This window comes from Cyprinodon variegatus, unplaced genomic scaffold, assembly GCF_000732505.1.
Source record: "Cyprinodon variegatus isolate N-32 unplaced genomic scaffold, C_variegatus-1.0 Scaffold294, whole genome shotgun sequence".
Lineage (NCBI taxonomy): Eukaryota > Metazoa > Chordata > Actinopteri > Cyprinodontiformes > Cyprinodontidae > Cyprinodon > Cyprinodon variegatus.
In genome coordinates this window covers 430,904-446,268 of record NW_015150747.1, presented here as the reverse complement: position 1 = coordinate 446,268, position 15,365 = coordinate 430,904, and the positions used below count along the sequence as shown (strand labels likewise).

At 37.6% G+C, this 15,365-nt stretch overlaps 2 protein-coding genes across 2 annotated transcripts in view; one reads left to right on the top strand and one right to left on the bottom strand.

Moving 5' to 3' along the window:
* LOC107090421 (chromosome unknown open reading frame, human C11orf49) overlaps nt 1-5,009 on the bottom strand; it is a 12,663-nt gene extending 7,654 nt beyond the window's left edge. Inside the window, exons 1-4 of the mRNA XM_015383790.1 lie at nt 4,891-5,009; nt 4,707-4,809; nt 648-778; nt 390-478 (exon numbers count right to left, since the gene is read on the bottom strand). Coding sequence (XP_015239276.1) covers nt 390-478; nt 648-778; nt 4,707-4,809; nt 4,891-4,933 — 366 coding nt within the window. The 5' untranslated portion in view covers nt 4,934-5,009. The remainder of the gene's footprint in view (nt 1-389; nt 479-647; nt 779-4,706; nt 4,810-4,890) is intronic.
* Nucleotides 5,010-10,016: 5,007 nt separating this feature from the next.
* The window catches only part of ckap5 (cytoskeleton associated protein 5), a 43,515-nt gene continuing 38,166 nt past the window's right edge, over nt 10,017-15,365 (top strand). The window contains exons 1-2 of the mRNA XM_015383797.1: nt 10,017-10,132; nt 14,424-14,524. Of these exons, the coding sequence (XP_015239283.1) occupies nt 14,468-14,524 (57 nt within the window). The 5' untranslated portion in view covers nt 10,017-10,132; nt 14,424-14,467. The remainder of the gene's footprint in view (nt 10,133-14,423; nt 14,525-15,365) is intronic.

Sequence of the window (15,365 nt, the reverse complement as noted above, 5' to 3'; positions counted from 1 at the left end):
GATATCAAAAAAGTACTCCAGAGTGGTGTTCCGCATGGGGGGGAGGAGCAAATGAAGGCTAATCATGTTTTGGGTGTACTATTCCTTTAATTTTGTTGCTCTGTAGTTGTGACAGTGTTATGACAATAAAATGCTAGAAAAGAAATAACAAGCTCTAACTTCCCCTGAGGACCCAAAGTAAAGGGTTTACTGTATTTGTGATGAAATTTGTGTTTTTTTGGGGGGACATTGTGTGATAAGGACGGAAAATGAGGACAAACAATGGTGCTGCTGCTTTCAGCAGTGGTATCGCAGTTAAATATTTTCCTTCTTCTAATTCTTATTTAAGTTTGTGGATCAAACTATTTTAATTCCAAGTGAGGATCCCCGAGTCCAACATATTATTCTGCTAACCTGGCGGCGCTCCGCACCACCTCCAGAGGGAAGTCTGGGCACAGCAGCTGCAGCAGAGACCTGTACTCCAGCATGGACAGCAAGTCTGCAACAACAAGGAGCCTCTTTCATGGATGGAGTCATGAATCAATATGTTTAAACAAGATGAAAGCATTAATTAACAGATATATTAAAAAGGTTATCACTCTGCGGCTCAGGAAACCTGCTACCGTTATTCACTAACATGCTGCAGTCGGATTAGCAGCGGCTCTTACCTCCACTCTTCCCGATCTGCCTGAAGCATCTCCAGAAGACTCTGATGAAGGACGCTCTGTTGTGCTGAGTGGCTCTGATGAAGTTAAACTCCCTGAAGAGGACGTGGTTGCCGTTCTTCACACTGCTGAAACTACAAACACATAAACAAGGTCGAAGGTCATCGCAAAGCTGTGGTCTTTATAAAAAATAAGACATCTTCCTTCAACTACTCATCGGTTCGGTTTATTAATGGTGCCTCCAGACCGGACGTGGTGTCCGCGCTGATTTCCTCCAGCCCTGTGGGTAGTTCACCGCTCTGCAGTGTTTACACCCTGGACCGCATCATCATGAAGCTGACACCCCAACGATGTGAAAAAAACTCAGCAAATAGACTGAATGCTTATTACTTCTTTCATGCAGGTTTGTGCATTTAAAAGGGTGAGAAAGCTTCCTGGAGAGGTGGCGAAACGTCTTCAAATCCAGTGGATATTTTTTGAATTTTTACGGAATGACTATGACCTGGATGACTGAGAACCTTCATCAGCATTTAAAAAGGTCGTTTGTAAAAATGTAATAAAAAAAGACCACATGCTGCTGCTGTTTCAGAGATATCATGTTTTAGGTCACCCAAGGGTCAATTATCAAATAATCTAGCCTGATTTTTCAGTGCTTCTTCATTTCTGCAGGTAATTTGTGCTGATTTGGTTTTGAAGATAGAATTTTTAATAATTACGGACAATGACATCAGCATCCCAGCAGACGCTGCGTTTGTATCCTGATATAAAGTTATTGCATAACATCACATGTCATTTCTGCACTGCAAAAAATGAAATCTAAATAAGTCATTTATTCTTAAAATAAGTGCATTTTTTCTTGAATTAAGGATTTAAGTGAGACACTTTGCCAATGGAACAAGACAATTTACACTTAAAATAAGAAAAAACAATTGCATTGTCTTATTTCAAGTGCATTTTATCTAGATACCTTATTTTAAGAGTAAAAATACTAATTCCATTGGCAAATCATCTTATTTACCTGCTCAAATTATGGGTAAATACCCTTAATTTAAGAAATTTTTACTCATTTTGAGATAATTTTTGCAGTGTGTGCTGGTATTGAATATAACAGAGGGCATGTTTACCTTATTTAGTGGCTGGAACAATTGTTTGATATTTAGTTAATCACCAGCCTCCCAGACCCATCACTTAGGACCTGCCGTTACCCCTGGCAACCCCATGTCATTTCCTGTCAAGGTCTTGCTGTCAGCATTTGACAATAAAAGCACAGGTGACCTTTAACATCACAGACTGCTGCTAAATTGTTCTCTATGAACAACTTTTGAACCACCTTGGGGAGACCATCTTTTTTTGGAAAAGCCCCAAAAACTCTGAAAAGAAAGTGTGGATGACAGTCGGATTAGGCGGGGCTTCCTTGTAAATCTACCCCCTCAGAAAACACTGATGCTGGGCAGTTGGAAGCAACACACTGGGCTCTGTGCTGGAGGGAATTGAAGATGATTAACAGTCCTTTTAGGACTAAATTAGACATTTTTAAGCCACCTAACCACATCTTTAGAGCTTATTTCTACCTTTTTAAACATTATTTTCCCTGTATTCCATTTTAAAGTATAGTGGAGGATTTTCACAAATTTTGGATAAGACCCTCCCTCTCCACTTTAAAACAAAGTGCATATTACAACTCTGTACCCGCTCCCGAGAGGGAACGCCTATTAAACACGTGTGTGAGCATGCAGGAGCCCATTTCTCCTCGTGCACGCTCTATTTAAAAGTTGCTGTTTGCATCGCTCATACAAGCTTACTTTGCAAAAGAAGATTTGCAATTTTTCCACTTTGTCAGACTCACCACAGGTGTTATGTTGAGGATACTATATTTTTAATATTTCTTTATTACACTTTCTTATACATGGATCCTCTGAGAATGAAATTTTTGCCGGACAGATAAATGCTGAGAAATTCCTGGCTGCAGAGAATTACCTCCAATGTTGCAGGAGCGTGCATGGCCGTAAACTTTCGCACATTGATGAGAAAATGGACTGAAATATGAACGAAAAGGGAACTTTTAAATATATTCTTAATGTTTTTGTTAGAAATGATCTAGAATGGTGTTGATAGCAAAAATAGTGGGAAATGCCATCCACTGAGAATATGTTCATTATACACTGACTGTAGCACATCGACCAAAACGTGTCTCCATACAAGTAAAAATCATTTTCATTTGAATTTATCTGTCCACCAAAACTCTCAGTTTTAGGGCATCCATGCATAAGAAATATGAAAACATCAAGAATATGTTTCCTTCATATTTTAATCCCTTTTCTCATCAGTTTGCGAGAGAGGAGGTATTTCTCACCATAGGGTTAAGGTCAAAATGAGCATGTAGGACATAAACATATCACCAGAATGATTGACAATTAGGAGGACCACTTATTTTGATGATCCACAAAAAAAAGAACATCCTCCACTATACCTTTAAGTGAAAAAGTTTCGCCTCCAACCAGTCCCTGATTGGCTGCTGTGTGGAGTTTCATAGAAAAGTTCAGATTTTTCCACTTCAGTGATCAGCGTTCCGCTCTCTCCATGCAGTGCTGCACTATAGCTCTATCTAGTAGCATGAGGTGATGGCGGAGCTGTTTGTACAGGAATTCTATGTGAATTTACCGACATTCGCCACAGCCACTGCCTCCGGTCTGAACGCACCATAAAGGGCTACACCCAACAACAAAAACTAAATATTTAAAAACCAAATAAGCAACATGAATGAAGAATAGCCAAAAATAATGAAAGTTCAGGTAATAAAAATGTTATAAGATAATAAAATGATCTACTCAGAGGTAGCAGGTGCAGTAATATGAGTCCTGTTAATAATATTTACCTGTAGGAGGTTGTTATTTTTTCCTTTTCTTTGATCAGAGATTAATTCAAAACAATCTTGCAAAAGGGAAAAAACCCAAATGTAGAATCAGAACAATCGTCTATGCATACAGACCACCATACAAAATCCTCTTTGTGAAAACAATTAAAATCAAATTATAGAGGAGATTTGAACAAGTTTATAATTGTTTTAGTTCATGATTGATCAAATAATAATGGCCTTTAGTGCTACGTAAAAAACCTGGTTACTAATTATATCCCATCTGGATCCAGCTGTTCAGCATTCCCCGTCTTGCTTTCCTATCTCCTTATTTTACATTTACATAAATAGATGAACCAAAACTGAAGTAATTCTGTGTGTTTTTGTTTCAGTGGTGTTTTTGGGGGTCAGAGGCTGAAAAGTTTGGGAAGCCCTGTAGTTAGACGATCACCTCAAAACAGGCTTAAAGATTATTGATCAAGAAACAACAGTTTGTTTGTTTTATTTGGAATATTCAGGAAGTAAAGCTGGGTTGAAACCCGCTGATAAATAAAGGGGGAATTAACCCTTAATTTCACCTTAGAATGAACAGAGTTTACCACATTCATGTTGATTTTATTTTATAATATATTGTTAAAGCACTTTACAGCATTTTATTGTTCATCTTTTAACTCTTCACTATAATGTTATGCATTTTTCTAAGGTCCATAATGTGTGACCATATCTTTCTATAATCTTTTTGCTGCTGTAAACACCAGAATTTCCCCATTGTGAGACAATAAAAGGCTTTTCTGTTATATTCTATTTTAAAATAAGTATTTTTTCAATAAAAAACAAACAACCCTAAAGGGATTTTCTATTCTATTCCATTATTTTCTATTATTATTTTTTGTTTAGGTTATTTTTTATATTATTATTATTATTTTCTATTCTATTATTTTCTATTTAGATTTTATGACTGAGAACAAGGATTTGTTTAAAATTAGATAAACAGATCTGTATATATACACATACTTTTATAAGTATTAAGCAATTCTGAATTTTCAAAAAAGCTTTGGATCCTTTTCGAAGGAAAAACGAAAAAAAAAAATTAGAACCTAGAAAATAAGAAAAAAAACAAAACATTTTTTTTTTTTTTTTTTATTAAATCCATACAAATCTCCTGTGTTTAGCTGTGTGGTTCGGGCGGGTCCAAATGTGGAACCTACTATTCCGCGAAGTACCGAACCACGCCGAACTGGGTGTACTCCTCCTTATGGTCCAGCAGCTGAGTCAACGCATCATTCAGGTAGAACAGAACCTTGCTGTCCGCTAGCACAAAAACAACAACACAGATGTTAAGACAAACCGAACCGAACCCACATAGATGAGCAACTGCAGCTGCAAACATACCGAGGTATTGCTCAGCGGGGATTGCCGAACTCAGGCGGCTCATTCTGCTGGTTCCGCCTCTCAGATAATCACAAACTAACAGAACGTTGCCATGGAAGAAAAAAAAGAGAGAGAGAGGGAGAAGACCGGATGTTTTGAGCTACATAGAAATGTTTCCCCCGGAAAGATCCCGGAATAAATTCCGGAGAAAATTAATCTATATAAATTAAAGGAATATTGGAAAATGAAGGAAATATACAGGATATTCACAGATTTAGGAAAGCAGTATTTATTTATCTACAGAATACAAAATAAAAAAAATAGAACTTGATGTACAGTAATGTTACTACACACTCATGTACAGTAGGTGGCGGTATAAATCTTAGAGCTGGTTGCGATCCGCCATAATAGAAAAGAAGAAGAAGAATCTATATAAATTGTAAGAAATTGTATGAAAGGAAAAGGAGACAAAATTAAAAAATAGAATGTAATAGATGTGAAGTAACGCTACTACAGACTCATGTACAGTAGGTGGCGGTATGCACCTTAAAGTTGCTTGTGATCCGCCATAATAGAAAAGAAGAAGAAGAAGAAGGAAAAGGAGAAGATTGGTTCAAAATCTTAATAAAGAAAGAATACACTGTAATTTAATAGAAATCATTAGAATTAACTCAAGAGATAAGTGTTATGTCATTTGTTTTCATTATCTTAGATTAATCAGTGTAATTGAGGGGATTTAAATCTTATTTTGGTTTTTGTTTTGTTGATTTTGTTCAGTATAGATAGTAGCCATTCAGATCTACACTCCATACCTGGTGGTGGCAGTAATGCACCATTTCGTTGCGTGCCAACCGCCAATAAAATTCCAAAAAGAATAAGATATAAATTAAGAATTTAAAAGGACATCTGGGAATAGAAATAAATATAACAGAGCTTAAAATATACATATTTTAAAGGAATATCAGATTAACTGTTTTCACAGCAGAAATGGTGGCAATTATACTAAGCTTACAATGGCTGGAGGAGGTTAGAGCAGACAGGGTGGTGGTCTCTACTGATTCCAAAGTTTTAGAAAGTATTCAGGGAGAAGGAAATGATAAAAAATATTTAGTATTAGAAATCCAACACAGTCTATTTAGATTATATAGGGTCACATGAAGGTGTAAAATGCAATGAAAAAGTAGATATATTAACAAAAAGGGATTTAGAGGGTACAATAACCATTACAATTCATTTAGGGAAAGGGGAAGGAAAATCACCTATTAAGAGGAAAGAAAGGGAGAAAGAGACGGAACGAAGATAAGAAAGGAAGAGGATTATATAAGGTACAAAAATCAGTATTAAATAGAATCATTAATGAGAGAAACAGAAGGAAGAAGTAATACTGATCAGATTAAGAGTGGGTGATACCTATTTAGATGACAATGTATATTTAATAGGAAGGAAAAATAATGATAAATGTGAAGGATGTGGAGAAAAAGAAAATGTAGATTATCTGATGAACTGTAAAACTTATGAACATGAAAAGGAGATATAGAGAAGAATAATTTTAAGGACAGGCAAAGATTTGAGACTTAAAGGAATGTTGGGAAATTATGGAAATATAAAGGATATTCACAGATTAATTATTTATCTACAGAATACAAAATTAAAAAATAGAAATTGATGTAAAGTAATGTTGCTACACACTCATGTACAGTAGGTGGAGGTAAGCGCCTTAAAGTTGCTTGCGATCCGCCTTAATAGAAAATAATAATGAGAGTTTTAATATTTAACAACACTTTATTTCAACAATTCAAACCACATAAACAATTGACATAAAACAAGTGTCAGTTAAAAATCATTAAATGATGAGCCTGTTAAAATGTAGATCTACATTATCTGACACAGTACATAAAATTTTGTTAAAACCCCACAATTGAATAAAATCCTCCATGTTCTGTGTGGCTCTGTGGAAGCAAACCTCCGGACTTATTCTGCCTTTAACGTTGCACTTCCACAGAGCTGCGGGATCAAGGTGAGGTCCTTCCTGCAGTCTGTCTCTATGAAACAGGTAAATGGCCATATTTGCTTCACTGTTTTGGAAAACTCCTCCTATATATAAGAGCATTTGTAAAAACTGTCCCAGAAAGACTAAAAACACTAAGAAGAATCTATATAAATATGATTTATCCATTTTTTCTGAGGAAGAAAGAGGAGCTTTATGTCATGTGGCTCGTTTTGTCTCATGACACTGGGTTTAAAATACACAAATAATCCGGTGAGCTGCAATTGTGCTGATCAAAGGGCTTGTGGAAGTCAGTGGTCAGAGCAGAACAGACAGAATGACTGGAAACGATGGAAAGGAAAAATCAGAATAAATAACCGCCTGTTAAAACAGGTTTGGACCCACAATAAGTTGGAAAGCAGAAAAACACTCTGATGCCACTTCTGTCAGCAAATAGCAGAAGACTCAACATGCAGCTCACCCTGACTGAACAATAGCAGATTTAATAATACTTTGCATTTGCAAATCAGTCGATCAAAGCAGAAACATTATGATACTAGGGTGAGGATTTTGTTGAAACATCATAAAAACATGGTTTCAACTTACTTTGTTTCAATATCTCAGGTGGTGGATACACCACACCTGAATATAATAATTCAACTTTATTAATCTCACACTGGAGAAATTCACTCTCTGCATTGAACCCATCCCCTTGGGGAGCAGTGGGCTGCCATTGTGCTGGACCACGGGGTTAAGGGCCTTTTGCTCAGAGTGGCAGTATGTTGGGATCGAACCGGGCACTTGCAACCTCAGAAGCACAAGCACACTGCTCTAACCACTTGGCCAACACTCCCTACAAATATTGTGCACTTCTCTTCTGAGTCCTGATTCTTTGAGATAATGCTGAACGAAACAAGGCTCAAATCACTGTTTCCAGTATAAGGGAATCCCATTAAGGATGTCCTGCTGGCTTGTCTGCTGTGACTTTTGATGTCTGGATTCAATATGCCCCAAAAATAGATCTACATACATTGCACAATCAAGTTCTTTAGAATTTAAGCAGTCTAATCACTTTAATAGAAATTTTCTTTTTACCCTTGTTTTAATTTAATGTCTTTATTTCATTTTATTCCTTTAGTCTTTTTTAACCTATATATATATATATATAGTATAGAATATGCATAGATTATGCATGAAAAAAACGCATACAATTTAAAGGAAAATGAACAATAAAATATGAGAACAGCCAGTCAAAAATAACGGGCGTGTACACCTTCGGTATGAACTAACCAATGAGAGACCAAGCATTGTAAAATAAAAGGCGGGGTTTTCTCGGTTCAGCCAATCAAATCTCTCCCGATTATGAGCAACGTTGATTTCAGCAAATCAGTAACTTGGTTTGAAGAAGTTAAGGGTGGAGCATAGTTTAAATGTAGCCAATCATTTGCCATGTCTGCTGACAAACAAGAAAACCAAAAAACAAATCACAAATGTTTGGAAAAGAAAAGAGAAGGAGGGAAAATCTATTTCCTCTGCCTTTTTGGGGGTTTCTCGGTATTTTATGTCCTCTCAGTGCCAGAATGAGGCCAACAAACGGCTGCAGACAATCGAAGCCCCCGGTCTCCGCCCTCCACTGTCTCTCCGCCCTTGGACTCGCTGATAACGACGCGTCAAGCATGACTTATGTACCAGAGAGCGTTACGGATGTGATTGTGTAAAATAAAAGTCAAATAATTTTAGAAGATCAAAATATACCTAAAAAAATCAACAAATTAATAATAATTAGATAGTTTTCTACGGAAGAGGAATAGGGCCACTGAAAAATTTTGTTTCAGTATAGTAAGAGAACAAATTCAGAATTCTGACTTTAATCTCAGAATTCTGACTTTTTTTCTCAGAATCCTGATTGTAATCTCAGAATTCTCACTTTAATCTTAGAATTCTGACTTTTTTCCCCTCACAGTTCTGACTTTAATCTCAGAATTTTGACTTTTTTTCCCACAGAATTCTGATTGTAATCTCAGAATTTTGACTTTAATCTCAGAATTCCAACTTCAATCTCGGAATTCTGTCTTTTTCTTTTTTTCACAATACTGACTTTAATCTCAGAATTCTGATTTTTTTTTCTCAGAATCCTGATTATAATCTCAGAATTCTCACTTTAATCTCAGAATTCTGACTTTTTTCTCTGAATACTGAATTTAATCTCAGAATTCTGGCTTTTTTTTCTCAGAATCCTGATTATAATCTCAGAATTCCAACTTCAATCTCAGAATTCTGACTTTTTTCTCTGAATACTGAATTTAATCTCAGAATTCTGACTTTTTTCCCCTCATAGTTCTGACTTTAATCTCAGAATTCTGACTTTTTTCCCCACAGAATTCTGATTGTAATCTCAGAATTCTGACTCTAATCTCAGAATTTTGACTTTAATCTCAGAATTCCAACTTCAATCTCAGAATTCTGTCTTTTTTCTAACAATACTGACTTTAATTCCAGAATTCAGACTTTTATTTTATCAACATTCTGACTTTAATCTCAGAATTCAGACTTTTTTCTCTGAATTCTGACTTTAATCTCAGAATTCTGACTTTTTTAAAAATCAGAATACTGACTTTAATCTCAGAATTCTGGCTTTAATCTCAGAATCCTGACTGAATTCTGACAGCTTATAAACATCTTAGAATCCAGCCGTTGCCATGACTGTTTTAAAGACTAAACTAGCTCTCTTGTTTTAATCACCTTCTGCTTTTCCATTAATTAAGTAGCATCTTTGTGTTAAATAGCATCACATAAAAAAATCGCCTAATTCCGTAATTACTGGCCCTCCCAAAAAACTCACATCTTGTCAGTGAAGCAGAGTGCTCCCACTTCTCTTCCTTCATGGTGCCCATCTACATTAAGATCCCAAATCCTGAGATTAAAGTCAGAATTCTGAGAAAAAAAGTCAGTATTCTGACTTTTTCCCCATATTTTACTGAAATAAAATTTAAAAATCAGTTAACTGTTTTTTATTTTTTTCAGTGAACCTAATCCTCTTCCATATCTTTCAGCATTATTTTATATTTCTTCTAAATATTTAGAGTACATCGGCTTCTTCAACGTCTGACGCAGGAGGCGGTGAATGGAGGACTTTTATTTTGTAGCGGAAGTTGTTTGTCGCTTCTTTGCAATCCAGGCTTTAAATACTCGGCCAGACTTCACTTGGTGATCTCATTCTAGCCCTCATATCACCGGGTTACCTGCATCCTTATTGTCTTACGGAGACGCCAACAGGTACACATTTCATGTCCCTTTGTTCCTTATTATTCACCGACCTCCATGTTTAAGTGGCGGAGTGTTGCAGTCGCTGAGGCGGGGAAGTGCGTTGTTCGGCCTGGTTGTGTTGGCGCGGATGGACGGTTAGCTGGTAGCCGTTCCCAGGCAGCTAAAGGGCGGTTAGAGCAGGTTATAATAGGGGACGATATCTGGCTAGAATTATTTAGTCGTTCACAGTTTTAGTAGAAACAAACTAACCATATATTTATGTATGTATAATTTTGGTAAGCTGGTTTAAACCGGATCTGGCACCAGAAACGGAGCAACGGCTGTTGCTAAGGTAGCTAGTTACCACGGCGCTGCTTGACTAGTCCTGTCGATAAAAGGCTAACTATTCTCACTTTGATCGAGTGATGAAGGTTCATCGGTGCAGATTGGTCTGATGATCTTATTGACTAACCGGTTTGTTGTGTGCAGCTTTGTTCCTGGCTGATCTCTGCAGAGCATAGACATTTGAATGACTTCATTGAAAATTCAAATCAACTGAACCAATCAGGGGGAGGAAAGTTCACCAGTGCTCACCAGTTAGTGGCATCTAACTAGTGAGCACAGCTTCCTGAAGGATCTGACCGACGCTGTTGTCATCTGATCTGCTCTTTGGTGCTTTTTCAGTTTTGCTTTTGTGCCTGAATTAATAATGAGCCATGTTGAAGCATACAGGAACCCCTCTAGGTCCTGCATCCACATCTCCCTGCTGCCACTCCTCTGATTGACAGCCTTCCAGGGCAGGTTTCTGTCCTACATGTTTTAGGTGTTTCCCTGCATCCACACACCTGACCTGAATGGAAAAAGTAATTGACAGGCTTTTGCAGCATTGGTCTGTCCAGGAAGAAATGCAATCATCTGAATCACACATTTTTATTTGTATTGTAATTTTGCAAAGCACTTTAAGACCTCTTTGTTTGTGTTATATAAATAATAAAGTGCTATATAAATAAACATTATCTAGATCAGAGGTAGCCAATTAAAAATTAGCGGGGTCCGAATAAAGTAAATCATCAACCAGTAAAGGTCTGGAGACATTTTTAATTATAATCTGTTACTTTAAACAGAATTTAACACTGAAATTAAATATGCATTCATGTTATACATGGAATGTTTAAATGAAAAAATGTATAAAAAAAAAACATTTTTCTATTTTAAAATCAAAAGTGTTTTTTTGAAGAAGAAAACAACAATTGTTCAATTTGGTATTAGGCTTGTCCCGATCCGATCCACGTATCGGATCGGGACGCCGATATTGGCAAAAAAATGTGCATTGTCAAAGCATGTAAAATGCCGATCCAGTTTTTAAAAAAAAATCCGGTCCGTATTTTCCAGTTTCGCCGATTGAAACGATCCATTCCACTATTTTGCGCCAGTGTTCCCCTGTTTTGCATTTTTATAAAAACTTACAGTAATACTTGCACCTTTAACTGTTTACGGTTTTACTGCTCACTGTGCAATTTCAGATTGCTATTCATAATTTTGTCCAGTTTGTGTTTATCTCTTAATAAACAGGTAAGTTTGTTGTTACCAGTCATTCAATCTCACCTAATTCAGCTGGCTAGATGTTATCAAGAGTACTAAAACCCTTTTCAACATGAGTCTTACAACTAAGGCTAAATACTTTAACTTAAACTTAAATACATGCTCGGATAGGCTGGTATCGGCCAGTATCGGTATCGGATCGGAAGTCCAAAAACAATATCGGTATCGGATCGGAAGTGCAAAAACCTGGATCGGGACATCTCTATTTGGTATATAGACAATTTCCTGATTCACATATTCACACTTGAACTTACCATTTGTAGCATGATAATCCAGGCTAAATGTGAGATTGAATGTGTAATTTAGTCTGGCCCCGATGAATGAGACATCAGAAGATTGTTGAGAACAACCTGTTGTTTTTCAAACCTTGTCTGTTTCCTATTGGCCAACGCTCTGACCAATGAGAGCAACTGACTGTGACGTAGTAAGAGCGACAGAAAGCTGGTGGGGGAGCGTAAACAAACAGCTTGTTGGTAAAACGGCGAATACATCCTTCTTAAAAAGTAATGCGCGTAGAGCCTCTTCCTGCTTATGCTTCAATGAAAACCCAAAGTCTAATCCTTCCAAAACTGATTCCAAAGCTGAGTCAAACCAGAACTGTTCAATAGCTGTTGCTATCTTCCTTGTTGTGCTTTCTCAAGCGTCGCGCAGCTTTGTCGTCACGCCCTCAAAACCCCGCCCACTTTGCATCCAGAAATTCAAAACACATCTCTGTGTTGTGATTGGCCCGCCAGTTCTAGGGCCTAGAGCATTGATCAAGGCTAAACCTTGACGCTCCATCTTTACCATATTAACAGGAGAAGCGACGCAACTTAAGTTAGACACTGTCATTGGACAACATGTGGTAATTTATAAATGTTTTAAATCTGGTTTGGTCCGGATTAGCCAGCGGGTGGGTCCGGATCCGGACCCTGGTCCGCTAAGCCGTGACCTCTGGTCTAAATCATGAAGGATAGTGGGCCCTGAGGACTAGAGTTAATAATCCATTTCTTAGAGGACCTGGCTGTATCCTGTGGAGCTGCACTTAGTTTGGTTTGGGTCAGACGATTAGAAGAACAGTTTTCTTTCTTTTAATATCGTGCTTCTCTAGTAGTAATAATTTGCTTGTGGTCTCAGGTGCTCTGCTTGGAGAGGGAAAAGAACAAACAAAAAAACCCTGCAAGGATGTGTTTCTGCAACTTTTGTATCTCTATGTCCTTATTTATGTTTGGAAATTAGCTGTTAAGATGAGCCTGACTGTATGCCCTATCCTAGGAGCCCCCAGGACACACACAGGGCAGGAGGCTGCTTGGATAACATCCCTGTAGGACAGCTGAGGCTCTGGAAAGATCCTTCAGAGAGGGACTGATCACCCTGAGGAGTGTTATCCAACATCCTTCCTCCTAGCAGCTTTGTAACATTAAATAGATTTGTACCTGTATCAACTATTTGAAATAATTTGTAGAAGCGTTGAGAGGGAAAAGGTTAGGATCGTGAAAAGATGCTGCATCTCTTTTGTCCTGAGTCAAATCGAAAAAATTTAAAGATGGGCACTACATTTTTATTTAATTTTTAAGTAGTAGATTCTCAGATGAATCTCTGTTTTTGGTGAAAATGGCTTTAATTGCTACAGATCACTCTCATAGTTTAATGTAATCTTAAACTGAATCCTAGGGCTGAATGGTTTTGCCAAAAACGAAAATTGTTAATATTTTAAACTACTACTGCAATTATATTTCGATTTTTCCTTTGCACTAACCACAATCATAAATGTTTTACTAAAGGATTTAGGATTTTTCATGGCCTTAGACGTGTTTCCAGAGTCCATTTTTGCAGGATTCAACTGTGACTTTTGTGTGAAAAAGTGCTAACTTCTATTTGCAGGCATGAATCTGCGAGCTAGCTGCATCTCTATCTGTCTGTATGATCGCAAACCCACTTAAATCATATTACTGCTGCCTAAAGGGCTGGAATAAGAAATTTAGACACTTTATGTTGCAAGACCAAAATGGAGTTCCTATGCAATTTGAAAATTGCACCTTGTTAATTTGTGATTATATTGCAAATGCAATAAATTTCCTGTCCTACTGAAAAGCGTAGTTCATAAGTGTATAGAGTTGGCTGGGGTCAGTGAGGTTTCTCATCTGTTTATGCGAGACCGACTCTGAACTGAAAGCTTTTTCAGGCTGTTTGCCCGACTGGTTTGGATCAATGTGAAACATGAACCAGCAGCTTCTCCTAGAAGCCGCTTTGAACCGCCCATTTTCTAAGCTTCTAATGGAAGAAAGCCTGTTTTTGTTTTAATAAACTTTACTTATTGGAAGAAAGAAAATGTTTTTTTTTTTTTCCCTTTGGATAATTTTGCCCTACAGTCAAAACATTTGACCTAAACTCTGACCTTTTCCATCACTGGAGTCATGGGATGGAACCAGATGTCTGGGTGCTTGTGTGAACGCTTTGCTTCTGCAGCACCTTTAGGTGCGTCACCTCAACCAAACCTGCTGTCTGAGGAGGAACTCTGCAGGGAGGATACCTCACAAAGCTTTTGTGTTTTAAGCTCTGAAGTATTGTGAAGCAGGCAGATAAACGTCTGTCTCATCACAGCTTCATCATCAGGAATGAACAGAGTCATTTCACTCCACAAAGCAAACCTGAACTAATCTGCCTCGGCGTAAAGTGCTGTTAAAATAAGCTTAATGTTTATCATGCTAATACAACATGTTTATTTTAATGTTTCCAGCTGAGTAACTCCAGGGGAACCCCAGTCCCCCCCCACCTGTAGCCATGGGGGACGATAGCGAGTGGATGAAGCTTCCCATCGACCAGAAATGTGAACATAAGGTGAGAAACTGGCTGCTCTGAGTTGCGTTAGTAACTCTGTTTCTTTTCTTTATTTTTTGGACATCGGTCATACTGTTTCTTTAGTCATCCTACATATCAAAACATTTGAATTAGTTTTTATGGTTCTAAAATCTCAACATATTAACCTTATTTTGAAATGAGGCTGAACTCTAATCTTCCTCACAGTTCATTGGGCGCTAGAACACTGCTAATGCTAATAAGCAGAGGCTGAGGCTGACCTGGCTGTTAATGTTCAGTGAATTCACAACTATAAATGAGACAAACTTCTATCTATCTTAACTTTGCCTGAAGTCGGTGTTTGTTAAACGATTCCCCCAAACTGACCAGGCTGACGGAGACCAAATATCACCATAACGGGACCCTCCACTGGTGAACCGTCTCTACAGCATCCACACCTCTGGCAACCAAACCTGGAAACAAGCCGGCGGCAGATTCTGGGCTCAGATCAGACGGGCTTGAAAGCAGACATCAGGGGTTCAGCTTCAGTCTCTGTATGATTATCTTTCTCTAGACTTGCTTACGCGGCTTGTTTGGATCCTGGTGAGGCTTTGGATTCAGGATTAGATTAATAGTCCTAATTGGACCTGTAATCCATGGCAACAGACATGACATCAGTACTAATGTTGTTTAGTACACCTACAGGAGCAATCTGGGAATGTTCAGCTTTGGGTCACAGCGGCCCTCTTTATTTTCCTAATAAATTAGCTCTCTGGATGTTGACCTTGTCTGTTTTTTATTTGTTTATATTAGGGCTGCAACTAACGATCATTTTAAAAATCGATGAATCGGCTGATTATTTTTTCGATTAATCGATGAATCA